At 36.8% G+C, this 27403-nt stretch overlaps 1 protein-coding gene across 1 annotated transcript; it reads right to left on the bottom strand.

Moving 5' to 3' along the window:
- Positions 1–26444, bottom strand: LOC134647850 (alpha-tocopherol transfer protein-like). Its single transcript, XM_063502182.1, has 6 exons — positions 26351–26444; positions 9898–10039; positions 9191–9285; positions 6943–7093; positions 1306–1499; positions 1–472 (listed from the first exon to the last, which is right to left on the bottom strand). The coding sequence occupies exons 2-6, from the start codon at positions 10034–10036 to the stop codon at positions 125–127; spliced, it is 927 nt and encodes a 308-aa protein (XP_063358252.1). The 5' UTR covers positions 10037–10039; positions 26351–26444; the 3' UTR covers positions 1–124.
- Between the last annotated feature and the right edge of the window lie 959 nt (positions 26445–27403).

Raw genomic sequence — 27403 nt, 5'->3', positions numbered from 1 at the left:
AAGGTTGTATCCAAGCCAAGGTTTAATTTGTCTTGTTCGCCGACAGCCCGGGGCGCCGAACTCCACGAGCACGGCACGGCTCCCGGTCAGTTTCAATGTTATGCTAGATATCGTCGGCCTAATTTCACGACAACTTTACCCCTTCATCTTTTAGCTGTCTAACAAGTTCGGGGCATAATTCTTCTTCGCGAAACTTGTAACCGCAACTGATCATGTCTTTAACTACTTTGTAGTTTTTCTTCAATGACTCCAACCATATCGTGTAAGAGTAGTCGGGCCAGATGCCGCCATACCTCTCTGGCAAATGGTCAGGGTGGATATGTTCGTGCAGGGATTTGACATCGTATCCGTGGAAATATATCCTGGATCGCATTTCAGCATTGAGGAACGGCTTGAAGATATTGTATATTTTGTCAAATACCCATGTATGGTTTATAACGTGGATGGCGTGTGTATTTGCAGGAAAACATGACTGGAACAGAAAAATGAAAGCTATAAGATAGAGACAATAATATAGACTAAGATATATGAATTCAATGCAACCCTAAGTAATAGGAGATACGAGACATTTTTTATTTTATTATATTTAACTTTATGGTGCACAATAAACCTAACCCTAAAACTTACTTACATTTTCGTGCACTGCACTTTATATTTGAAAATGTTTAGTTGGTTAGTACCTACGTCTACGTAAATACTAAAAGGGATGAAGCCTTAAGTTACACGTCGAGTTCAAAATTTGTTTCACCTGTGGCTATCAATACAACGATTATTCAGAGTATTTAAATCAATGACGGTAGGTTTATGTGTAAGTTCTTAAATAATTTCTGGTCACGAATATAAATTAAACTAGAAATGAATTGGTACACCAAAAGCCAGTTTGACTTTTTGTAATCATTTGATTCAAGTTTTATGGCATAGAATATCACAGACAAAGTTTATGTAACGCAACTTAAATGTTTACGTAACTAAAGTGCACAACTTAAGAGCAAGCTCGGCCGAATTTCACCGTCCCATACAAACGGAGTTTCGTTCTCATTTTAAAACTATACGTGTTGGATTGTAATGAAACTTTGCACATACAATGACATGAGGTATATCTAGTCCTGTAACTAGTTTATGTATCTCCAGTTTATAAAACAAACGAAATAGAGCAAAAACAATTATTGTATAAAAAACTTAACTCGCAGATTTTTTTAAATTATGGTATCTGAAGCTACCAAATTATATAAGGAAAACACTAAGCATAAGAAAGTACTACTACATGGCAGAAGGAGCGACCAGAAGGTGGATTGTAATAAATACCCCCAACAGCTTGACGATCTTGGAGGCGATGGCGGGCGTGACCTGCCAGGCGTGGTGAAGCCCGATGTCCTCCAGGTCGAATATGGCGTGTGCGCCCAGGATCTGACTCGCCGGCTCCATCATGCCCAGCTCCATGGCTAGGAGCGTCGCCTTGAATAGATCATCCGTGGGGATCGCGTTCGGGTCCCAGCAGCCTGTTAATATGCAAATAATGATACTGTTAACATACCTCACGCGATACAAATAAAGGTAGATTATATAATGGTTACATATAAGTACAAACAGTGTTACTTAATACGCCATCGACCCAAAACATGTTTTGGTCTCCGACACGAATTTACGTTATAGATCATAAACAGATTACCGACAGTCATCGCCGTCATAGGCTAATAAATTCTACATTGGTGATACGAATAAATGATTATGATTATGATACCTGGAAGGCGATTCGAACTTTATAACGGTTATAGATATGATCTGTCAGCTGTCTATAGTGGCATTGCTGGTTGAAGAAATGTAATAACTAGGCCTCCTGGCTCTCCTGGGACAATCAACTGGCCCTATCCACTATACCCATCAACTCTTTTGAGGTGACCCAACTAACCCTTGTTCACAGATTAGTTATATAATAGTTTCCTTGGTTTTTTGTCTCACTAATTATTGAGGGGTGTGGCCACTAGATCTTCAATTACGTGAGTTTTTTGACTGAAATTTTTATCTGCTCTACCCACTGGAGCCAAGTCACGTTCAAGTACCTGATCCGTTCTCGATGAGCATTCCGGCAAAACCACGTTGTTTGGACATCAATATCAAAGTAATATTGGAATAGCACTATGTTGAAGAGAAGAGACCACGGTAACGTTCTTTAACCTGTGTTAGATTAAAGATAACCTTAGATAATGACACGGTGGTGTGACTGGTCGTATGCCTATTACATACCTAGTATTAACCTAATTTGTTCATTACAAAACACACAAACTAGAAAGAAATACCTTGAATACTAAAATCCCTTTCAGTCGCGTATTTCATGCATGATTCCAATGAATAATGTCACAATTACAACTTGAAGTGCACGTTTCGTATTTCACCACTTGTGGTTTCATTAAATATATAACCCACTATAAATTTTTTGCTATTTAGATTAATAACTTGCGTAAAATAACTATCACAAGTTGAAACTAACCCAAATATGTGAACTTTTGGCATTAGAATGACAGTGACATTGACAGCGTGACGTTCGGTCGTATTGAAGTCTGAACTCCTAGTACAGAGTTAATACAAACAGTCCAAAACGCCTAAGATTTTAAACTTCCCGCTATGTTTTGAGTATGTTTGCTACTGGTGAACGTAAAATACTTCCACACAGGAGTGTTTTTCGGAAAGAGACTAAAAATATCCCAAAGTAAAATAATGCTTGCAGGTTCGTGCGTGTAGAGGGGCCATAAAGCGTTCCTTTTTATTATAATTTAGTCTACTCAAACTGACTACCCGATTATTGCCTGTGAATGTGTGCGTAGACGTCATTGAGAATATCTCCGTCTTTCTCTAAGACGCAAGCGTGAAAGGGATAGATCTTGGTAGCATCGAACTTTACGACTTTTGACCTCTTCCTCGGTTATGGTAGCCTGGTACTTTTGGTAAACATTTGTCTTGATAAATCACTGGTCGTCGGTTGCATATCGCTAATAGGTACGGGGCAAATGACCTCTTCCTCAGTCATGGTATCCTGGTACTTTCTGATTAATGTTTGTCTCATTATGTCGCCGTTATGTCGCCGTTATGACGCCATTATGTCGCCATTATGTCGCCGTTGTGTCGCCAATATGTCGCCAGTATGTCGCCATTATGTCGCCGTTATGTCGCCATTATGTCGCCGTTATGTCGCCAGTATGTCGCCAGTATGTCGCCATTATGTCGCCATTAAGTCGCCATTATGTCGCCTGTCGCCAATATGTCGCCATTACGTCGCCTGACGCCAATAGGTCGCCAATATGTCGCCTGTCGCCAATATGTCGCCGTTACGTTGCCTGTCGCCAATATGTCGCCGTTACGTCGCCTGTCGCCAATATGTCGCCGTTACGTCGCCTGTCGCCGTTACGTCGCCTGTCGCCGTTACGTCGCCTGTCGCCAATATGTCGCCAATACGTCGCCTGTCGCTAATATGTCGCCGTTACGTCGCCTGTCGCCAATATGTCGCCAATACGTCGCCTGTCGCTAATATGTCGCCGTTACGTCGCCTGTCGCCAATATGTCGCCAATACGTCGCCTGTCGCTAATATGTCGCCGTTACGTCGCCTGTTGCCAATATGTCGCCTGTCGCCAATATGTCGCCTGTCGCCAATATGTCGCCTGTCGCCAATATGTCGCCTGTCGCCAATAGGTCGCCAATACGTCGCCTGTCGCCAATAGGTCGCCAGTGTGTCATAAGGTCACCAGTAAGTCACATGTCGCCGTTATGTCGCCAATATGTCGCCGTTATGTCGCCGTTATGTCGCCGTTATGTCGCCGATATGTCGCCGATATGTCGCCGTTATGTCGCCAATATGTCGCCGTTATGTCGCCAATATGTTGCCGTTATGTCGCCGTTATGTCGCCAATATGTCGCCGATATGTCGCCGATATGTCGCCGATATGTCGCCAATACGTCACTGTTATGACCCTAGCCATAGGTCCCTAATATGTCGCCAGTACGTCGCCTGTCGCCAATATGTCGCCAGTACGTCGCCTGTCGCCAATGGGTCGCCGTTGAGTCGCCTGTCGTCAATAGGTCGCCAGTACGTCGCCTGTCGCCAATAGGTCGCCGTTGAGTCGCCTGTCGCTAATAGGTCGCCAATATGCCGCCTGTCGTCAATAGGTCGCCAGTACGTCGCCTGTCGCCAATAGGTCGCCGTTGCGTCGCCAATAGGTCGCCAGTAAGGGGTATAAAAGGCAGGTGCGCGCCGCGAGCGATTCATTCATTCTTCAACCATCGGCTAGCAGTGACTCTGGTTCTCGGGCGTTTAATATTCGGTAAGCAAAGTTCCTCTACTACTGTTGCTATGTTTGTTTTCGCTTGGAATTATCCTGGTGAATTTAAGCGTGGAAATGGTGTCTGTGTTTGGTTTTGCGGGGACAATATCGTCGTAAAACTGATCTTAGACTTTTGTGGAGATTCTTTGTTACCGAGTACGGGATTTAAATATAGTGAAGTTTCCTACGCAGTGTTTTTCTAAGTGCCGCCACGTTATGCAGGGACAATATCGTTGCATAACAGGGGCTTGGAAAGCGTGATTGTGTTTGGTTTTACGGGGACAATATCGTCGTAAAACTGAACTCAGGCTATTGCGGGGATTCTTTGCTACTGTGTGTTGTTATAGTGAAGTTTTCTACACTGTGTTTTCTAAGTGCCGTCACGTTATGCAGGGACAGTATCGTTGCATAACAGGGGCTTGGAGAGCGTGTCTGTGTTTGGTTTTGTGGGGACAATATCGTCATAAAACTGAACTTAGATAGCGGTGTTTAAGGGAATTTCACTTCTGTGTTTAGTTAGTTTGATTTTGTGAGTAGTTTGGTTCGTAAAATTGAACCTAGTTATTTTAGTGTTTTACTATGGGGTCTTTTGCTATATAGTTTAAAAACCAGATCATTGTTTGGACTGACTGTTTGTCCGACTGGACCGCTCACCCCTTGCGGTGTTAAATGTGAGCTGTCTAGGAGTCTTTTTGTTCCAAGATGAGGGTTATCTTGGCACCTTCTCTTTACCAACATAGAAGATGAAAAACGTCTCCCTCCTTAGCTCTCCAATGTCCAGCTGTTAGATGAATAATGGGGATGTCACGTGCGCATCATCCGGAGTAATCTGGGCCCATTTGAAATCTACAGTATTTGGAGGCTTCGTATATTAAATATATTTATTTATACCACTTATATACATAATAGGGCCCTGTCTTACCCATGTTGCCACCCTGCCTTTGTGCAACCCGCCATGGGGGGAGACAAGTCCACGAGCTGTTAGGTTGCATTCTCGGAATCGCTCGCCGAACTCTCACAGCTTCTTAGTAGGGATACACTTGCGTATATTCCAAAGTACCAGGTCGATGGTAAGTTAGAACTGTGCTTTGGTTATACTAGAGTAGGGACAAGGGTAGGTTTAGGGTAAATTCACACACCAATTATTCGGAATTTAGGGTTCGTTTTAGTCTTGGTCTGTAAAACTGATGTAATTTTCTTTTTAAGGGATTTCAACTACGGTCTCGCTATACTAAAATTGTGCGTAAATAGGTATAGGGTTTCAATTGCTTAAATCTTCCAATATTTAAATTATTTGGGGAAAATAATTAACGTAAAATCTTATCTCTATTTTTTATTTATGAAGTTCTGGTTTTCTGGTGTAGAGACGAGGTACTGAGTATTACAATCATGTTTCTAAGGTATTTACACAATAAAATCATAAATATCAAGTTGGGATTAGGAACACAGTCTATTCGGAGATAGAAAATCGACGACTAGCTGTTTTAGGGAACCTTTGGCAGGCAAGAGTAATCCAAAGGATATTTTGAGTGAAATAATGCTCATCTTGATATTTCAGTCTCATAAAATATGGTATATTTTTAACAAATAAACTTAGTACTTCGTTTATACTTCTAAAAAACTAGAAATACAGTTTATATTTTAGTTCTGGGGAATGGAAATGGGATTCGCATCCCTAGCTTTTGAAATAAAAAGATAAGTAATTTTGATGACTGATGGATACTTTGACACTTCTTTCCATAGCCATCTAGGTACGCATAGGTTCCGAAGTGTTGGTCATAGCCCGTCTGGCTAAAGAGTAGGGTAGGAGTTCCAATTGACCTTGCTGATTGGACTAGGAGCCCCCAGTCCTGCATCGAGCGTATGGGTAGCATATTTCGTATAGAAGCTGGTAGTTAATAATATTAACTTGAAATGCTAGGTGTAAATGGGCTTACCCCAGGAGTGCTACTCATATGTTATCCCGGAGGCTTAATAGATTGTGGCAGGCTTTTACCAACCCCATTTTTAAACTCATTTTATCAAATATATTTCTTTTATATTGGTATTATCATGTATGCTGCATTTATCTAAATAATATTGTTTGAAGTAAAATATAGCATCATTTACATTACACTAATAAATTCTGGTAATTTTTGGTACTATTTCTATAATTTATCAAGTTATTCGTTAACATCATAATAAGCATGCTTCCAATATTATAATATATTTTTCCCTAAAGTCCAGGTAATTGTAAATAAGTCGGAGTCCAAAATTTAGCTGATACTCATTAAAGAACTTAGGGTACCGCGGTTCACATCGAGGGGTCCTAACGCTAGACTAGACGATCACGACTAAATCACATGGCCATATTCTAAGGGTAAATCTAAAGAGGGTGTTTATATTATGGTTAGTTAAGTAAGTAAGTAAGTAGTTAGGTAGAGGGAGGTGACATTTTGGTTCCGTGACCAAGGGATCTAAAATTTACCTTTTAGGTTCATTTTGGATACCGAGGTTTCTAAAAATAAATAATAGAAAGTAGCCTTTATGGCTACAGTGGCCGCGCTCTGCTTGTGGTAGACCGACAGCCAGCTGCTATAGCTGCGTGTTCTATTATGTTTTTTTACATATTATTGACTATATATTCACCGATCCTGTAGATCATGACGCGGCGCCCGTCTTGCGCGAGGTAGGGCGGCACGGCCAGTATGCTGCTGTCACCCACGGCGCGCAGATCCAAAGGGAAGACGCCCAAGCACAGCTGCGGGTTCTCTTCCCGGAACTCGTAGTAGTTCACCATCTGTAATAACCATTTGCGAATGCTTCAAATAAGTTAACAAGGTTTTTTTATGCTATTAGAATTAGATGAGGGTCAATCGGTCCTCGCTAGGAGTACGGGCAGCCGATTGCCTTTAAGTTAAATCTTAGTTGTCTGTACTAGTGGTTAGTGGTGTTATTGCGTTACATATGTGTTGGTTTGATGGGACAAAGATGTTGTTTAGCATCTCGTGCTATTATTAATATCTTCACTTAAAAGTTAATTAATTCTACCAGCCAACATGAGAAAAAGACAACTCAAAATTTGCATTAAAGTTACTTGCCGCTCTTGTTGATTAAATGCAACTTTCTTAACAGTTTTTGAAGAATAAAGCCTTTACGAGCTGGTATTGTGAAAAATAGTATAATTGTAAGAGGGCCTTAATTTAGTCAGTTTTTCTTTCATACTCATGGGTACTATGTTAATCTATTTCTGTTTATAAATATTTATATATCTAAGTACTTACATAATATTTTCCGTTTTAAAGCCCAACGATTGAACTATATGGGGATATCGGGGATTGAACTCATTCCTAGGTATATAGATTGTAGGCGTATAATAACTAAATAACAATAAAATAATAATAATAGTAACAGCGAATGCTTTCACGTCGTAACCATTGGTTGATATTAATAAACTCGTTACACCTACTCGGCACACTTCCGAGTATTTGATAACGTCAAATATGTATGTTAATTACATGTATTAGGTGATAAACGGTCGCAATAAAAACCTGTTGTTATTTTGTAAACAGAGCGAATCACGCGATATTACAAAACTTGAATAATATGAAGTTACCGAGTTAGTCCATATATTATATACAAGTAAGTAGGTACAGTCAATTTTATAAATACATATCAACAAGAATAAAGTGTCTGAAATATTTAACCACGACCTTATAGCCCATACCTATATTAAGGTGTGTAGCATATTTTTGGCACTTTCTCCGTGTCGATATTTAATACCTTAACTGTACCTACATTAAGACCTACCTTATTCGAAAAAAAATGATTCCTTGTTTGCTAAATAGAAACTGCAATATACCAAAAGTACATTTTAAGTTATAAAGTATACTTGCTTAAATTATTTTACCTTATTGATCAAATGTGTCCAGATTTTCACATCTGTTCATTACATAATATGTAAATCGTATGCGACTTATCTTGAGCAATCGCCGAATAAGTATTAGCACCGATTTAGATTCCAAATAAGGAATCACGATTATTCAATACCTATGTAATCCGAGCCCAAGAGCTGGTTTGCAACTTAAAATGATATTAATCTGGCAAAATATATTTTTAAGTCGGCAATTAATAACAATTGGACTGTAAGGTACGAGTATATTTCATCAGGGTATTATTTACATCATATTAGTTACATATTATTCTTCTCAAAAACATTTGCAATATTTTTCAGTATTTCTCAAAATATTATTATTACGTATAACCAATAGTCGCTTGGGCGGCTTTCTTAGAAATATCCGAAATTAACTTCATTTGTACAATCTTCATTTATACAAGTCCAGGTCACGGCTGTGGGATGGGAACCTTCCCAGCCGTATCGTGATTATTTCACCGACAGTCGACAATACCCGTCGTAATTGAAACGGCTTGAATACCTATACAAAAGCGTTGCTTAACACATTTTTATGATTGTTACATAACCCTACTTCATGAATAAAAGCTGTAGGTAATTTTATTGTCTTCTAAGTACAGGGTAACAGTAGGTACATTGTGCATTGTGTTGTGAAATATTGCAAACAAGAGTATCTCAGATACTATAGTATCGATTCACGACAGCCGCAGGCTAGAGTGAATTAAAGACTCCAGTTTGCAATATTTTTACCCCCGGAGGAGATACCTACACACAATGTTTTTTGATCATTCTTGCAAAGAAAAAACTAAATTATAAGCGAAATAATTCTTACAAAATACGGTGATATTTCAAACATTCGTGAAGAGTATAAACTTTTGGTAATCCGTGAGTTTTGGCAGAGACAAGGGAAATTCTCTTTGGTTTTGGTTGTCACCTGACGCTTGTTTATTCCAGTATTTATACCTAATGAAATTAAATTCTTACCAGCCTGTGGGCGCGCTGAGGTATGAATTTTCGGGCTCGAAGGAATTTGATCAGAAACTCATCGTCCATTCGGTGTGGCGTACATTCACCCCGTTCTGTGAACACGTAGGCTAGTAAATATCTGAGAGCTAGATGTTGTACTCACAAAAAAGGCCATATATATTTAATTTTATCTGGCTATAATCTGATTTTATTATTGTTAGATCAGCGCCCTTTGAATGTTACACTCGAAAGGGAAAGGTTAATTTGTAATCATAAAGTATTACTTGACATTCATGGAAGTTTTGAGATCTTATTTTATATCGTCAGCCAGCTTAGGTAATGATTCTTATATAGGATATAGGTATACTTAAATAACTGCATCTTTGAATTTTTTTTTTTCACAGGTGGGTTTTGTTCGACATAAGTTGATATAAGTACCAATTCTTGATCCATATAACGTTTAATGTTAATGAAATTATGACATGAATGATACATTGTATATGAATGACTAGGTTTTCTTATTAGATATAACTAAAACCTAAATTAGCTAGTATTAAGCTAGTATCTATTAAGAAATATTTAGCTAAGTGTCGGGTGATGTCAGTATTGAAGCGTAACGCGGTGCAGCTCGGAGATGGGCTTGAGCCGTGGCGCATCCTTCTGCACCTCGACCGACACCTCTACCCTGAGTGTAGCACTAAGTCAGTCTAGAAGTGTTGCCGTACCGTAGACGATGTCGCGCAGCTCAGAGATGGCCTTGAGCCGAGTGTCGGGGTCTTCCCCGCAGTACTCCCGCGCGTACTCCTGCACCTCCGCCGACACGTCCCCGAGGTACAGCTCTACGCTGTACGCTGGGCTGGGCATTTTCTGGAAAATACGGAATACGGAATGATTTGAATACCATGTAATTGATGTAGATGTTTTTTGATTAAAGTAGTTTAGTTTTTAATTTTAAATTGTAATTTTATGTAAAATGGGTCAAACAAAAACAAGAATATTTATTTTATTTGCGAACTACTACCATTTATTTACTACGGGGTAACCAGCGATGGACTTCGCTTACATTCCGGTGGATGACTGAGCATAAATTTAAAGTAAAATAGTTTAATATAATTTAATGTAACCAATTCTTTTATGGTATAGGATTCAAACGAGCAGACGAATCGCCTAATGGTAAGCGATTACCGCCGCGCATGGACACTTGCAACTCCAGAGAGGTTGTAAGAGATGGAAATACGCTCTTTTCATGAATGTTGAAGGACCTATCGGTACTTGCTTTTAAGAATGCTAATTCTAAATTACACAAATAAAAACTTATTTGGCATGGGGGCTAACGTCTCACAAGGCGGTCTAATTTAATGAGAGAAATATTTTTTCAACATACTAATACTGTACAAAAGTACACACATATCTACTTACGGACGATAAACAAAATGACATGAACGTATGTGTGACTGGTGACGTTTGTTTAGGTCCGATGTTTCTACACGTGTGGGTAGATGATTAAGCACAATGCGTAATGCAGTGCGAAACCACGGATCAGTACGCGGGGCAAACTGAACGTTTATAGAATAGAGAAAACTGTAGTATTTAATGCGTTCTTAAACTATTTCGGATCACGCGTTTTCATTAGAATATAATCACCCTAAAACGCATACATTCTCCCAAAATCCTTTTTTATTTGGCGATTAATGGCTCTTCAGAAGTTTTCATGATGGAATTCATGAGATATACACATGATTTCGGATAGCATATTTGCAGTTCTTTCGATCTCTTGCGACTTCTGGCTTCATGGACCTGGTTCCCTATTCGACATGTACAACTGTCAGATTTCGCGTCATTTTCAATTCAACTGTTGAAGTTCATTTGAAGTTCATCAAGTGCGGATAGTTCGTTTGGTACAACCAATAATTTAACAAAAAACAACTTTGTTTTATTATTACTTTAATGTTTATAATGGTTTGGTTTGGTTGCCACCTAACTGTGAATTGCCAATGTCAAATTTTTACAAGTAATGATTCAGATTCAAATGAAGTTCAACATGCGACGTCAATAGTGGCATGTCGAATAAGGCCCCTGGCCCCGTAGACAACATGCCAATCGATGACGCTGCTTAGCGAACGAAACGCTGTCTCTCTGTCTGAACGAAACTGTCACTGTCGCCCTAATGTGGAAGAGTGATAGAGAGACACAAAGTGTTTCGTTGTCGAAGCGATAGCGATTGTCACCTTGGCTAGGCCGGCTGGATGGATAGCGATTTGCTGACCTAGTCGGGTCATCGCGTTAGACTGCAGCCCCTTCCTAGTATCATTTCTTCCACCGAACTAGTGACCAAAGTTTTCCAGGTTGTCTCCAGAGTTCAGTCTTCCTGGTTATTTGTCCAAAGAATTCAATAACTCTCCGGAGACATGTAGTTGAGAGCCTGGTGATTACTCCGATCTCCTTGAAGATTAATGCGTTGCTCCGGTGTTTGGTCCAAGATAATATGTCTAACATTTTCCAGCAACACCACATTTCAAAGTCATCATTGCGCTTCCTATCAGCCGATTTAATTGTATAGGTCTCATCAGAGGTATACAGAAAAAAAAATATTTTCATAATGTATATCCCTCTTAAATTGTTCCATGATATCTAAGCGGCCCATTCTAAGGTTGGTTTACATCTCCAGGTTTACGTATTTTTATGCACTTGTGGATATTTGCGATTGCTCTTGTTGCATGTGCTTACCGTAAATGGTTTTCACAGTTTTTACTTACCGACTACTTCACCACACACTGACCAGTGTAAGCTGAACTCTGACTAGATATGCCTAAGCATAATAATAACTAATTCGGGTCTCTATATTTATACTAGGATTACTAGGAACAAACTCTTAGTCGAATAAAAATGTTCTAGGAATTATGGATTTATTACTGGCTCTTGCTAGGTAAACTCGCGGGTCGACGACCCAAACACAATAGGAAGTATGACATAAATCATAAGATGGCCTTGTACTTGAATGATGAGTGGTCACGCTATGAAAAAACGTAGAGAGATATTGAAGTCTAATGAGTCTAAAAAAAGTAAATACGAGTGAGAAGATTGAAATAATGTATAGGTACTCGTAGGTACTTAAGGCCGTGCATCGAAAAATAACAGGATCTTAGAAAGGTGGCAGTGGCTAGCCCCGGAAACAAACAGTAGTGATTTTCGGATATATGTTTCTTGACTATATGATAAGACATTTCGTAGTAGTCGAAACACGAATGCTTAAAATTTTCTCGATAGAAAATAAATCCAAACTTACGTGTTCATTTTTCGGTTTTAGCTTCGTGCAACTAGAAAACACATCCATATCCAGCACAACCCACCTTACAGCAAAGGTTTTCATCTCGTCTTAACTTTCAAAGAACTAAATATTAACTTATTATCCTTTACCGATGGATTTATTATCGATTTTTGATTTTATGAATTCAACAGCAAACGCCCATTTTACGCAGTTCCGTTTCTCTTTCTGTCATGCGTCAAAGTCATAAATGCATCCTTTATGCCAGTAATGTTAGATGGCCGTCGTGCCTCAAAGAGGTAAGACCTATGTCACTTCGCGCAGCGCTCCGAATTACGTAAAATTTTAATATCCAATAAACGTTGAGTCGTAACTCCATTGAGTAGTAACGGAATCGGAGGTAAACCTATGATGGTGCCTTCTTACAGGCCTATACGTTACGCATGTGTGCGTGTTTGCTTAGCTACGTCATGCTACGTCGAAATCTATACTCTTTGTCAGTTACAACGGGTTAGGAAATTTCGACAGATATTGAAATGTATCGGTAGCTGTTTGGTATTTAGCCATCAGAATCTAACCGTAACTTTTTGCTTTATTTTTGTTTGAAAATAAAATATCTATAAGAATATATTTTTTGCTTTTTTTCTATTGTAATGATAAAAATCAATCTAGTATGTTTCATGCTCAAATAATTTAAAATAATTGAATAAATATTAAAAACTAATTGATATTACTCGTTTTAATTATTATATTATTAAGTTTGTTTGAATAAAATATTTTATTTCAATAATACGAAAAGTTATTATATTTAAGTACCACTAAAACAGGTCTCTACTTACAAAAACTCACTTGCACGGGCCGGGGTTCGAACCCGTGACCTCCGGTTTGAAAGTCGCACGCCACTACAATTTCACATAAGTAATTTACAATGACATGATACCGTGGAAAAAGTGAATATTACAATGTACTGTGTTACTATCATTTTATAGTTTATTTTGGCTTGACAAGGAGGAATGAGAAAAACGTGCAGAGCGAGAGGATTAAATCTCTCTGTCCCTTTCTTAAAGTAGCCAATCCTAATTATGACATCTGTTTTGATATTAATTCTTTGAACATAATTTGTCGATGTTCTTTTTTATATCATCGAGAAAGATTTTTATTAAAAAAATGTGTTGAATTTATATGTTTTATTTATGTTTTTTTGGCATAAATTTCATTACTTTTGACAAATTTTGATTGTGATGACAAACGATTTGATGTGATGTGTGAAACGAACCATGTGATCAACGATTTATCTAATAAAACTTCATTTAGTCGAAAAAAATAGTTGTCTACTACCGGGTGGAAAAAAATTATGGGCCCTGGAGGGAAAGTGCCTTAAAACCTTAAGTTTGCTCATTTTACTTAAATGAAACATTATTGTTTTTTAAAGAAACAACTGCATTCAAAGATTTTTGAAGTGAAAACTTCTTTAGCGGCGCTAGGCACTTTATGAGGTGGGGAAAAAATGATAAACTCGAGACAGCGTAAGGCGATCATGTGACCGTAAGGTTTAGATGGCATTTAAATCAATAAAGAAAAACTCAATGACATTACATGAAAAAGGTTATAATCTTGTACGGGCTGAAATACGAGGATCTCACAGTATTATAACTTTATATCACTCAAATATAATTCAATAAAGCTACATCTTGATGAAATCGCTAATAAAAGTGAACTCTAGTACTGGTGAATAAAACTCAAAATATCATGACCAAATAAATAAATTATTATAATTAATAAATTTGATTTTCGAATTTTAAACAAGCTCACTGACCAGCAATTTCGGAACCAAAAGTTTTCAATAGAAAGGAGGATGGGTCAATTATACATAGTGCTGCAGACATTTTGGACTAGTCATTGAGTTTTCACTTCTGTCGGCACTCCCGGAATGCAACACGTTGTTTTTTTTTTAAATTCGCTTAATCGCGCCCGGGAATCGAACCTACTTTTTCCACACTATTAAAGAACACAAATGCTTTTCTTCTGGTAACTTAAATGTTCTATCTATCTTGGTGATATGTCAATGCAATCAAATAATCTGAAAAAATAATAATAACCCAATTTATTTTTGTTGCGGTGGTGGCCGAGTGGATATGACGCCCGACTTTCAATCCGGAGGTCGCGGGTTCAAATCCTGGCTCGTACCAATGAGTTTTTCGAAACTTATGTACGAAATATCATTTGATATTTACCACTAGCTTTTCGGTGAAGGAAAACATCGTGAGGAAACCTGCATACATCTGCGAAGAAATTCAAAGGTGTATGTGAAGTCCCCAATCCGCATTGGGCTAGCGTGGGGACTATAGCCCAAGCCCTCTCGCGCATGAGAGGAGGCCTGTGCCCAGCAGTGGGACGTATAAAGGCTGAATTATTATTATTATTATTATAACCCAATTTATGAATTCCGTTCCTTCAGAAAAATGCGAAATGTACGTACAATTTTTAGGGATATCGTACTTTTCCCAGAGACAAATTTAGTTGGCTAAGACACATTTTCACTGATTTGGGGTCTGTACTAAAAATCTAACATAATATGATAAGGACTTAATCGTTTTAAGCTCAAGAGTGAGTTTTCCTAAAGCTTTTTCTAAAAATTATGTCTTTATTAACGTTAGGAGTGCACTGCAGCATGTCAAATGTATGCCAAAATGTCAAGGGAGAGAACAATAAATTAAGTTTAAATTCCACTTCCACTCATCAGCAAAGTGATATAAGTATATCAGCAGTTTAAAGTTATTTTAGATTACAAAATTAGCGCATCAAAAAAATCAAAGTGCATAGAAAAAAAGTCTCCTGAGTCATAATAAAATTGATGTCTCTTGGGTCACCAGAAAAGTCACCAGGGAGAACGATGACCCAAATCACATTTAAAAGAAAATGTAAATTTTGTGTACTACCTACGAACATTTTTCAAAAAACTATGTTTTTATAACATATTAGACCCAGGATAGATCTAATACCTCTTTTCGTACCCCGGATAAAATGGTCGGCGACTAAAAAAGTAACTGAAACGTTACGTTATTAGGTTCACGATGCCGCGTTGTACCCTTGCCTTCGTTGCGATATGTTTGGTAAGTCAGGAGACTTAAAAAATGAGCCATGATTTTGGGACATATTAACAAATATTTTTTTGAATATATATTAATTTTAGCGGACTGTAATAATTTACCAGTTAAATTAGATGTAAATACCTTTTTAGTTAATCGTTAATATGATATATTAGTAGCAGTAAAACACTTTATTGTACAAAAAGACATATAAAACATGAAAAAACACACATCCTTCGTATATGGTAGAATATATTTTTCACACTTATAAGTAAAAACCAAAACCGATACGCGATTGGGATACGCTCTTTTTGTATGGGATAAAAAAAAAATCTTCTGGGTCACCAAGAAAAATCGACATATTAAAATAATTCAGTTCGTTTTTAAGTTCTAGTCAGATTGACTTTTTGGTTATTTGAGATAAATTACAATAACGCTTAGATTTGAAAAACATGATTTTCTATTTTGTTGCGATCGACCCGGGTAATAAAAATACGGCGAATTTGAACTTTTGTTTGTTGTCGTTGTAAAATGTATTAAAAAATAATGTAGGCACCCCTGACAATTGAAATTCAAAATTATCCAGAAAAAGCGGCCAAGTGCGAGTCGGACTCGCTCATGAAGGGTTCCGTATTTAGGGGATTTATGACGTATTAAAAAAAAAACTACTTACTAGATCTTGTTCAAACCAATTTTCGGTGGAAGTTTGCATGGTAATGTACATCATATATTTTTTTTAGTTTTATCATTCTCTTATTTTAGAAGTTACAGGGGGGGGGGGGGACACACACATTTTACCACTTTGGAAGTGTCTCTCGCGCAAACTATTCAGTTTAGAAAAAAATTATGTTAGAAACCTCAATATCATTTTTGAAGACCTATCCATAGATACCCCACACGTATGGGTTTGATGAAAAAAAAATTTTTGAGTTTCAGTTGTTCTAAGTATGGGAAACCCCCAAAAAAAAATTTTTTTTTTCTATTTTTGTGTGAAAATATAATGCGGTTCACAGAATACATCTACTTACCAAGTTTCAACAGTATAGTTCTTATAGTTTCGGAAAAAAGTGACTGTGACATACGGACGGACAGACGGACAGACAGACAGACAGACATGACGAATCTATAAGGGTTCCGTTTTTTGCCATTTGGCTACGGAACCCTAAAAATGAGTGTTTCAAAAAGGCACCCTGTATTCCTTACATACCTAAATAATCTCTTATTCAATAAAACATATAATTACTAAACACTGTGATTTATTTCAAATAAATGCAAATCGATCGGATAAAAGATATTAATACCTACCTATACAACAATGAATACGAGTACAGTCAGCTGCAATAATATGTTACACACCGAAGGCCGTTTTGCGGTAGATCATGTTAGATCTTATTTGTAGAGCCATAAGAGCGTGTCACATATTTTTGCGGCCGTCGAAGAGTAACATATTATTGCAGGTGACTGTACCTATGAAAAATTCGAGGGTTAATAAAAAGCATTTCAACCAAAGCATTTATAATAATAACGACCATGGACGCCTGCAACCCCAGGGTTATTGTAACCCCATAACAATAAGGTTGAAATTTGCATTTAGTGACCGCAAAGTCAGGTGAGCGTAATCAAGTAAATCTGTTTTCATCATATTTTATCAAAAATAATCTCTTTTCTGTTCTTGTGCTATTTTCTTATTATCAATACTCTTAACTTATATGCTATATACGCTGCTGCTTCTATGATGTTAACATCTTCCAAAACAACAATAAATATGCAGGTTTATGAATTAATTATTTTATTGTTTGCTATTATGAACAAGTAACAACGCCATCTGTTTCAATTTTTTCCGAATTTAAGTTTCTGGCCGACCGCAGCGACCACGTATAATGGTAGTTAACTTCTGTAACGTTAGATGGTGCTAAAAGGTCACACAAACTTCACGTGCGGCGCGAAGCGTTTCCAAGTGTGCGTGTTAGCGGGGAGGGAAGAACTAGCGGGCGTAGTTTACGAAGCGCCAGACGCGGCTGCAGTAGGCCCTTAATAACATGTGAGATAATGAAAACTATCTTGCCTGGAATATGATGGCATAAAATTCGTAGCTGAAATCTAATGTAATGTCTATCGCTTTTTTTTTCCTTTGTATACCTATCAGCTACATTTAAAAACATTCCTATTAAGCCCATTCTCGATATGGTTGTATTTTTCACCTTTCGACTGCAATTAGATATCTGAAAAACCGGCCAAGTGCGAGTCGGACTCGCGCACGGAGGGTTCCGCACCATCAACAAAAAATTGAGCGAAACAAGCAAAAAAACAAGCAAAAAAAAATGGTCACCCATCCAAGTACTGACCCCGCCCGACGTTGCTTAACTTTGGCCAAAAATCACGTTTGTTGTATGGGAGCCCCACTTAAATCTTTATTTTATTCTGTTTTTAGTATTTGTTATTATAGCGAAAATTTCAACTGTCTAGCTATCACGGTTCGTGAGATACAGCCTGGTGACAGACGGACGGACGGACGGACGGACGGACAGCGGAGTCTTAGTAATAGGGTCCCGTTTTGACCCTTTGGGTACGGAACCCTAAAAACGAACTAACTGCAATCGAAATTATTCGCAATCAACGTGCTAATTGAAATTTGAAACGACATTTAATATTAATGGACCGTCTTATTAAAATTTACGTTACTCTGTCGGAGAACTACAGTTTTCAGAATTTTCTCACATCCTTAAAAGAAAGAAACAGTGTGCTATTAAAGATGTCTGTCCGATTAGTATTCAACTTAGGCTACCTAGTTTCGACACTTACAAAAAAAAATACATAAATACAAAATACAAAATTCTTTATTTCATAAAAAACCTTTCCATATAATTTGAGGGATGGTGTCACTACACACACACTTCTTACTTAATAGCCCAAATGGAGGTTAGGTAATAGCGACTCGAGTGAATTTTGTTACTGTGAACAGGTTTATTCAAAACTGATCTGACTTAATAGGTGCCTACGTTATGTAAGACAAAGCTCATAAGAAATATGCATTACAAAAGTCTGCATAAATTATGTATGTGGGAAAAGCGGGAATACAATACATTTCCCTCCTTTTTGAAATCCGGAATAACTGAAATATATTATATGTCATTAGGTCTCTATTTACGTTAACAGTTATATTCGTTTGTTAGTAACTAAATACTCGCTTAAAGTATATTGTGGATTGGCTGTTGCTGTAACAATTGCATATATACCGAATGGTATTTTTATCGTGAATTCTAAAATTTCATCATCGCTGGTGGCAAAGAGTTATATTATATAACCTATGGAGAGGAAATAATTAACATAATGATGTTGCATAGCAGTTTCACAGTGCTGGTTTCTTAATTGAAATGAACCGAAGGCACCAATATTCACTTGCATCTTGCATAATAGTCGCCACTTACGTCCTAGCGATCCGAACATCACTATTTCATTATTTGCAAAATAAAATGTTATGCACAGGTTTCCTGCGATATTTACTTTACGTAAACAACTTTCAATGAAATGGCTTAGAGGCATTTTACTTGTAAACCTCCATTATTATGCAGATGGCTGCGACATTCGTTGCGTGGAAGTAATGGTGCATAATAGGAGAAAAACATGGGTTATACAAGAGAAACCAATCATATAATGTAAACAAAGGGTTGGCAATACACAGGCTATAAACACTTGCGCCGCTGCTAGTAAGTACCCCTAAACCTTGGTCCGTGGAGGTCCGTGTATGTTAATGTCCCCTTGCAATTATGAACTTGAAGTTATAAAAATACCCTGAAAATATGTTCCATCGACTTGTAATATGGTAACTAAATTCCTACTAATATAATATTGGTATTATAAATACGAAACTAACTCTGTCTATCTGTCTGTTACCTCTTCATGCTTAAACGGCTGAACCGGTCGATTTAGATGAAACATGGTATGGATATAGTTCTAAATCCCGTGCAGCTATATTACTCGTATAATTACCGTTAAGTGCCGTGCACAGGGAACCCAGGAAATAATCGCCCCTACTGACAGTACCTACTCTGCCCTATCTCAAAAACGGTATCTCAAAATAAAATTCCTTGCTAACTTACATAATTAATTTATACCTAATAAAAAAATATAGCAGACATCATATTCTATTCTTTAACATTTTTAATATAACTTATTTTTGTAAAAAACATGATAACACTTAAATTAAAACTTATAAATAAAAATTTGGCCTAAGTCGTTTTCGTCGGTAGGGTGGTAACTAAATAACTACATGATTAAAAAAATATTATTCAATAAAAAATAGCAGCTCCGTAGGTACTCCGTAGCAGCAGGTATGGCAATCAACTCCGTAAATCTTCGGGTGCCTGGTTGCAAAAGGCTAGAGAAAGTGCAGTGAAATGCACCCGGTCCGGTCGGGAACAGGCTCCTAGCTCACTTCTGGTCACGATATGTCTATTTCTACTTGAAACGCTTTCCTAACATGGATAATTATTTGCGAGCTGCCGAAGGATATATAATTTCAAAATAAGTAATTCCACTGACGTGAAAATCGAAATTAATTGCGCTGTGGGTGCTTGATAATATTGATAATTATGTACTTGAGGGAAGTAAAAAATCAAGGTAGTAGCGAATGAAGATGAAGCTCATGCATATATTATCGATAGTGTACACAATGAGCAACCGTGTCTTGTATGACATATTAACGCCTCCTATTCGCTGACTTCATGTAAACACAATAAAAAAGCAATTTAATTACAGCAGGTAAAAAAGTATTGGTCTTAATACAGTCTTACAAAGTATAAAGTATAAGTAGGATGGAATATTATGCATCACTGTTAGAGGTCATAAACCCATACCTACACACATCCCTTTATTGAACGTAAACATGAGTCTAACCTAATCTATATTATGTACATATATTTATAATCCCTTTGGTTTACCTACTTGATTTTATTCTTATTTTTATTATGATACCTGCTCTAAGGTTGTACCTGACTGCAATAATTTAAATATAAAACGAATTTTGAATGAGTACGGGTAACGATTTTAATAGGAAGGTGCAGACACCGGTCTAGGTCTTTGACATGTGAATACAATAACAAGCAAGGTCAGTATAGTTGCAAAGTTTATATATACAAATATTTATATTTAATATAAACTGGCATTACTTATACCCTGAACTAATTAACAACTAATAGGACATTTTATTATTATTATTGATTAAACGAAGGATTAAAATCAAACATGGAATCAATCAAATGGAAACATGTCCCTACATGCACATGCACCTACCTACATGCACCTCTCTACTCCCGTTAAGTACCTACTTAACGGGAGTAGAGAGGTGAGATTAACGATTTCAACTGAAAGGAAATCGCAAGCAAATAACCTCAAGCAATTATAATTATGTATATAAGTAGTTTATATGTAAATATGGATTAACTACAATAGTCATTCTAATTAGATTTTTTAACAATTTATCTGCCATGCCCGAGGTAGGCTGGTAAAGAATGTTCTACAGTATTAACTGCAATAAACATTTAATGTTGAATAAAGAATAATATCAGTTTCATATTTAACTACTTCCTAGCTTATGCCGCTGAAGTATTTCCTTCCTACATACCTTTTTAATTAAATATGCAGACCAAACTAAAACAATTAACCGTGCGAAACTTTATGAACATACTTTGTACTTATAAATTCACTCGTATTTAATTTACGACGCACTTCTCTTCCTCCTAAGATATACCTAATAATAATTTCCTTAGTAGGTAAAATTTCCTTACTACCAACCAGTATTTGAGCATAACTAAGAAAATATAGCTATAGTTTAATAAATGCTTTTCATGAAAATTGTTTTGAACGTGATCGGTTGAGCCACTAATGACACTTTTTTCAAAAAACTTCTAATTTTCTTAAAATGACGTAGTTAAGTGCCGCGAAGGTACGGCCTTATGCTTGTATGTCTTTTTCATATAATATATATATGGAAGGTACGAACCCTCTATTACGCATGGCCGGTATGCACTTGCGGTATACACCGATTTTTCACTTAACCCCTGGAGCGCCCCAGAATTACCGTAGTATGGAACTCCTTTAAGACAACGCGACACGCCCGTGCAGTCTGGACCGACCTTTTACGAGCCAGAACCTAAGCCGAGCCACGGGAAGAATGCAAAACCGGTTGTGGTCGCCTGCAATCCAACGAACAAAAATTGAGAACCGATGCAGGCTGGTCCGTCGCTTTGTGTTTATTTTTACAGACGCGCTTACAAAATGTGCTCAGGTTTCCAGGACCTAGAGTCAGTGGTAAACGATTTACTTCGAATTTTATTATTTCCTTCTTATTATCAGCACCTCTCGCTCTAGTAGGTACAAGACGTAATACAATAACCAAAATGTTTTCTTTTCAATCCCAATACGCCATTAACGTTTTCGTAAAAAGAACCAATACTAAGCCAAAAATATGAATATTTTTCTCCATACAACTTTCAATACGAGTACCGGTTTCAGACAGTTTTAAATCTTCGAATTATTATTCTATTGCGGCAATATGCATTCGTCTCGCTGTGATCATAAGACAGATTACTGACTAATGCATGGGTGAATGGGATATGTTGTAAGTAGGATTTATCTTGCGATCCTGCTGCATCGGCATATATTGTTTAGAACATGTTGGATAACGTAGGAAAAAACGTAATACAGTCGACTCTCGTTAATTCGAAACTCGAAGGACTTTTAAAATATTACGAATTATCGAGAGTTTGAAATAGGTATCAAATGGTTCGAAATTTTTGAGAGAAAAAATATGAAAGTTCGAATTATTGAGTAGGCAGGTAGGTAATAATCAAATATTGATTAACTGCTAATTTTTTTAAAAAGTGCACTTAGGGTTTGCACGACGGATCCGAAATGTATGGGAATATCCGCGGATCCGGATCCAAATCCGGATAATTTCATAGATTTCGGATCCGGATTGCAAACCCTAAGTGCACTGTTCAATGCACATTGCTGAGACTGATCTTAAAATACTTTTGCAACATCACTTGTCTTCCCAGCTACCTCCATTTTTACGATTAACTCCTTATTTTCAGCAATCATCAAGCATTTATAGTTTTTAGGACTCATAACTAACACTAACTTTAACATCCAACGAAAGAGTGCAACGACGAACTTGTTGTCCAAAATGTGCGGTTTATTATTATTATTACCTCTGTGAGGTCTGCAATCTGATAACTTTGAATTGTAAGTAGATTGTTTGACGCCTTATGAGTTCGAATTAACACGTCGTTTTGTTACTTAGCGATGATTATTTTTGTTCGAATTACCAAGTGCTTAAAATGTATTGATTTATTTCGAAATATAAAGAGATGTTCTAGAGAACTCGTGATAACTTCGAATTATAGAGAGGTTCGAATTATCGCAGTTTTGAATTAACAAGAGTCGACTGTAATGCAATTCAAGTTACTTTTATTAAAGTAAGTATTGTATTATGTTATTTAAAAGAAGAAAAACTAACATACAACATATGTTATAAATTAAAGAAGGACGTTATATATAGTAAAAATCCACCTCTTCGTCTTCATTTTAGTGATTACCGATTAAATAACTTAGAAATTAGTTTGGTCTCATTCCGATCCAATTTTCGTAATTTATTTTGGACTAACCTTTGCTCGAGTTTTTGTTGGTGTTGATGTATTTGAACTCCTGCCATCTTTCCGCCGTTAGTAATAAGAACCAAAGAAGCATTCTCATTTTAACTTGTAAATCGCATTTAACCTCCTTATCCTGTTTATTAACAAATGTCATGTGATAGAATAACAAACAAGCAGAATTATGGTTTTACTCGTAGCCTATAGGTGACGTTACCTACCGTGTAATATTAAATTCAATGCCTGTAATTCATGGAAACACAGGGCAGGTTTAATGCTCTAATAATAAGTTCTTTAACAAACACAATGCAGTGACGTATCTGCAGAAAGTGACAGCCAGCGGTCTAGTGACTATGAATACTGTGATACATAGATCATATGGTAGGTATACAAGTGTGGGCAATTGAATCTGCGCGGGTGTCGTCAAGGCCGACGGTGCATAATGCGCTTGAGTTTCAGGAGCGTTAGGTACTCCTCGGCAGTAATCAAACAAAAGTTATAGGTAGGTACTATACAGAGCTTGGCCTGACAATTATTTTCAAGTGATTTGAATAAAATACTTTAATAGGTACCTATTACCCCATATTTAGTTTATAGCTGGGAGCTATGATACCACAGATAAATACGACAGTGAAACTTAAAACACTTCTTATTTTCTTAAGGGTTAGGAGGAAATTCAACGTGATTTATCTTCGCACGAATAATAAAACCAACCAAACAGGCCAATTCGAACGTACACTAACATCAGAATGATATCTGAATGATAACATTTAGTTATCGTGCGTCTCGCTTGCACCAATACATGGACAATTACAAGCGAAATGCACGATAACAGAATGAAATCATTCTGATGTCAGTGTACGTTCGAATTGGCCTGAAAATCTTGTTGTTTATTGCTTTTTGTTGTTTATTTTGTTTATTTTTTTGGATAATAATAGAATGACCGATGATACAGGCCGGTGAGTGGTCCGACCGGTCACCACGGTTTAGGCTGCGCGGGCGCCGGTGACCTTGGCGCCAAATGCCGGAACATGCGGTGTTTTGCGCGTCGGCTACAGGTAATAACAATTAGGAGTACGTATCAAAATAATGTGTTTGTCCAAACTAAATGAACAAATGATATTGCTAGACTACCTGCTTTAACTTCCTATTTCATATATTATATTAATATCACAGAGTAACATACGAAGCTATACGTTACTTTTGGTAGTTACCATTGGTACTAACATTACTTTAATGTAATTGATTTAGTTTTTTCCTTTTTTGGACACCGACAGTACAGTACTATAGTTCGTTTTTTTTAGCATTAGAAAAAAGGTAAGCGATCTTGACATGTCTTTTAATTGAAAACGCTTTTTAAAAATCAGTAGCTATTACAAGAAAGCAGAAGAATATAAATGATCGTATTAGATTCATAATTGTTACATATTTGCCATTATTTATTTTTAAAACGTGTTTTTCAATAACAAGACACGTCAAGATTGTTTACCTTATTTCTAATGCTAAAAAAACGAACTATAACGCAAAACCAGATGTATGCAACCACTAAACACTGATATTTATGCAGTCTATTGATTCAATAGGTTGGCACAAATATGCGTACAGCAGCACATTTCCTTTTTTACCATATATGTATAGCGCAAAAAGGTATAAGGCAGGTATCATGTCTGCATGTAGCAACATTCGTCATTTGAAAAATATCACATCGACCCAGATCAGACCAGATGTAGGCATTAGGTATCAGAATTGAAACCCATTGTTATAACGAGTTAGTCAGCGATCCATTATCACGTATAACGAGTATAATGCCTACCACATTACACTTGCACAACGCAACTGACACTGCCCTATTTTCTGCTGTGTTATCTGTAGGTATCAATTACTATTCCATTAGTACTCATACTCATACTCATACTCATACTCGTTTATTCATAAAGCCAATTTACATGTCAAATAAATTATACACTTACACTTAAACTTAAAATTATATATACAATCAATCGAAAATTAAAACAAAGATTTACATGTCGAATTAAAATTGGAAAACGTTTAAAATTAAAAGTATTTAGTAAACTATTAGTATGTACTTATATATCGTCTTAGTAGCCCGCGACTCGCGAGCGATGTTTAGTCTCCCACTACTATTTAAATTCAACAATCATTCAAACAAAGATGCTTTTGCCTTTCAGATTTCTACTATTATATCATTGCTCATTTAATTATATGTAAATAAGTCATAAATAAGTGTAGTTTCGGACATAATGACCGACCAGCAGAAAATAAAGAATGAAAATATGTATAAACAAGATATTATTAAGTAGATAACGTACGATAAACATGATTAGGCGTAAACACGCATGAAATCAAAACAAACTTAATTACGTAAATTATTCAATTGTAAAATGTCCGTTTATAGCCTCCAATAAAATGCAGCACTTAGTGCTTATGTAATTCTATGAACCCTAGGCCCATGTTTGAAGGCTATAACCTTCTCCGGCACTTGTAGCATTAACAAGTACTTATTTACTCATTCTAACATGTTTACCTCTTAGGTCGAGGATTTTAGTATCCTGCTGGCCCTTATGTACTTATCACGACAACATTTCTGATTAAGTATCTAAATTCAACTTTTAAGAGGTCAGGAGGCATGCCGGAAAGTTAAATAGGGCATCCATCATCCAAATAAAACCATAAAGAATTAAATTTCTAGCAATTGAAGTTCTGGAGTAAGTATATTTTAATAATTATAGTAACGTAAAATAATGTAACCATTACCATTTTAATATAATGCTACAATGTACTAACCCTTAGCAAATGAGTCATCTACTTAATTAACCAATATTAGGCGGCTTATTAAAATTATAATTATATATTCGCAGGTAAGTATTGCTTCAATTGAAAAGGTACTAAAAGTACAGTCATTTAGAAACAAATTATTACTTACCTATTAACATGTCTAGTTTAATAAGATCAATGAGAACATAGTAGTGACCTATAATACTAACAAAGGGAGTATGATCCAGAATATACCTATAGAAGTATACATGTTGAATATATACAATATATAAATAAATTGAGTCAGTATCTAATCTTCCATATGCTTATCGGCTAATGTGTTTTTATCTTTAGTACTTAATAATATTAAGTAAGTGAATAAATGTAGCGGTCTCACCTTGCCAAATTCAAATTCAAAATTCACAAACGATGCGCGCACGCAGTTGTAAGCCGCGGACTAAACTGTGCGAACCGCTCCAACGCTGGGACTTAAAAGGCCTTTATTCATAACTGAAGCGATATCTACACGTTCTCAATAAACAATGTTCAACGCTGCGCCCAGCATACACATCGATAACATTGAAACAAAGACAGCGATGGACTACAAAGTTCTGTTGCACGTCAGAATAAGTCCTGGTGGTATGCAGAACTGTTCCCTGCACTTGCAAATTTCTGGAGCAAACCGAAGCGACGTTGTGTAAGGAGACCACTGAGTTAATACATTTTTTTTTGCAAAAATGGTCATAAAAAAATTACATAATGTACTTCTTAATGGCAATCATAAATGTGGGTAAGATGTCAGGTAATGAATACTAGTATTAGCGAGGGTAAATTCAGGGTTAATTTGTATGTTTAGTTTTTTAGTACACCAAACGAACACCAAAAATTGCCAATCGGGGGAAATAATACATGTGTAAGCAAATTTTGGCAAAGTTGGTTTGGAATGGTGTATTAAACAAGATACTAAAAGTACCGAGGGGTGGGGGTGAATCTAACGGGTAGGGGGAGGGGGGGGGGGTTTAAGGTCCCTTTTTAGAGTTTTTCGTAAATAACTCTTAAACGGTGGCCCGTAGCAAAAATGTTCTATTACATAAGTAATCCATATAAAATTTCCTACAATAAAGGTTCAGTACACTTTTTCGCTAGGATAAATATTTCAAAATATTGTGGGAAAGTTACCTATAATTTGTACTAAGGTCGTTTTTTTTTGGTTTTTCGTAAATAACTCGTAAACGGTAGCCCACAGCAAAAAATTATCTGTTACGTAAATAATCTATTTGAGATTCCTTATAAAATAAATGCTACGTTTTTTCGCTAGGATCAATATTTAAAAAAATATTTAAAGGGGGAAAGGGTATACGCCTGACAAGCCTTGTTGAAATATTGATCCTAGAGAAAAAGATTGAATAACCTTTTTGTAGGAAATTTTATGTTAATTATTAATCTTAGA

This window comes from Cydia amplana, chromosome 5 (genome assembly GCF_948474715.1).
Source record: "Cydia amplana chromosome 5, ilCydAmpl1.1, whole genome shotgun sequence".
Lineage (NCBI taxonomy): Eukaryota > Metazoa > Arthropoda > Insecta > Lepidoptera > Tortricidae > Cydia > Cydia amplana.
The sequence above is the reverse complement of the archived record's forward strand: the minus strand, read 5'-3'. Positions and strand labels throughout refer to the sequence as shown.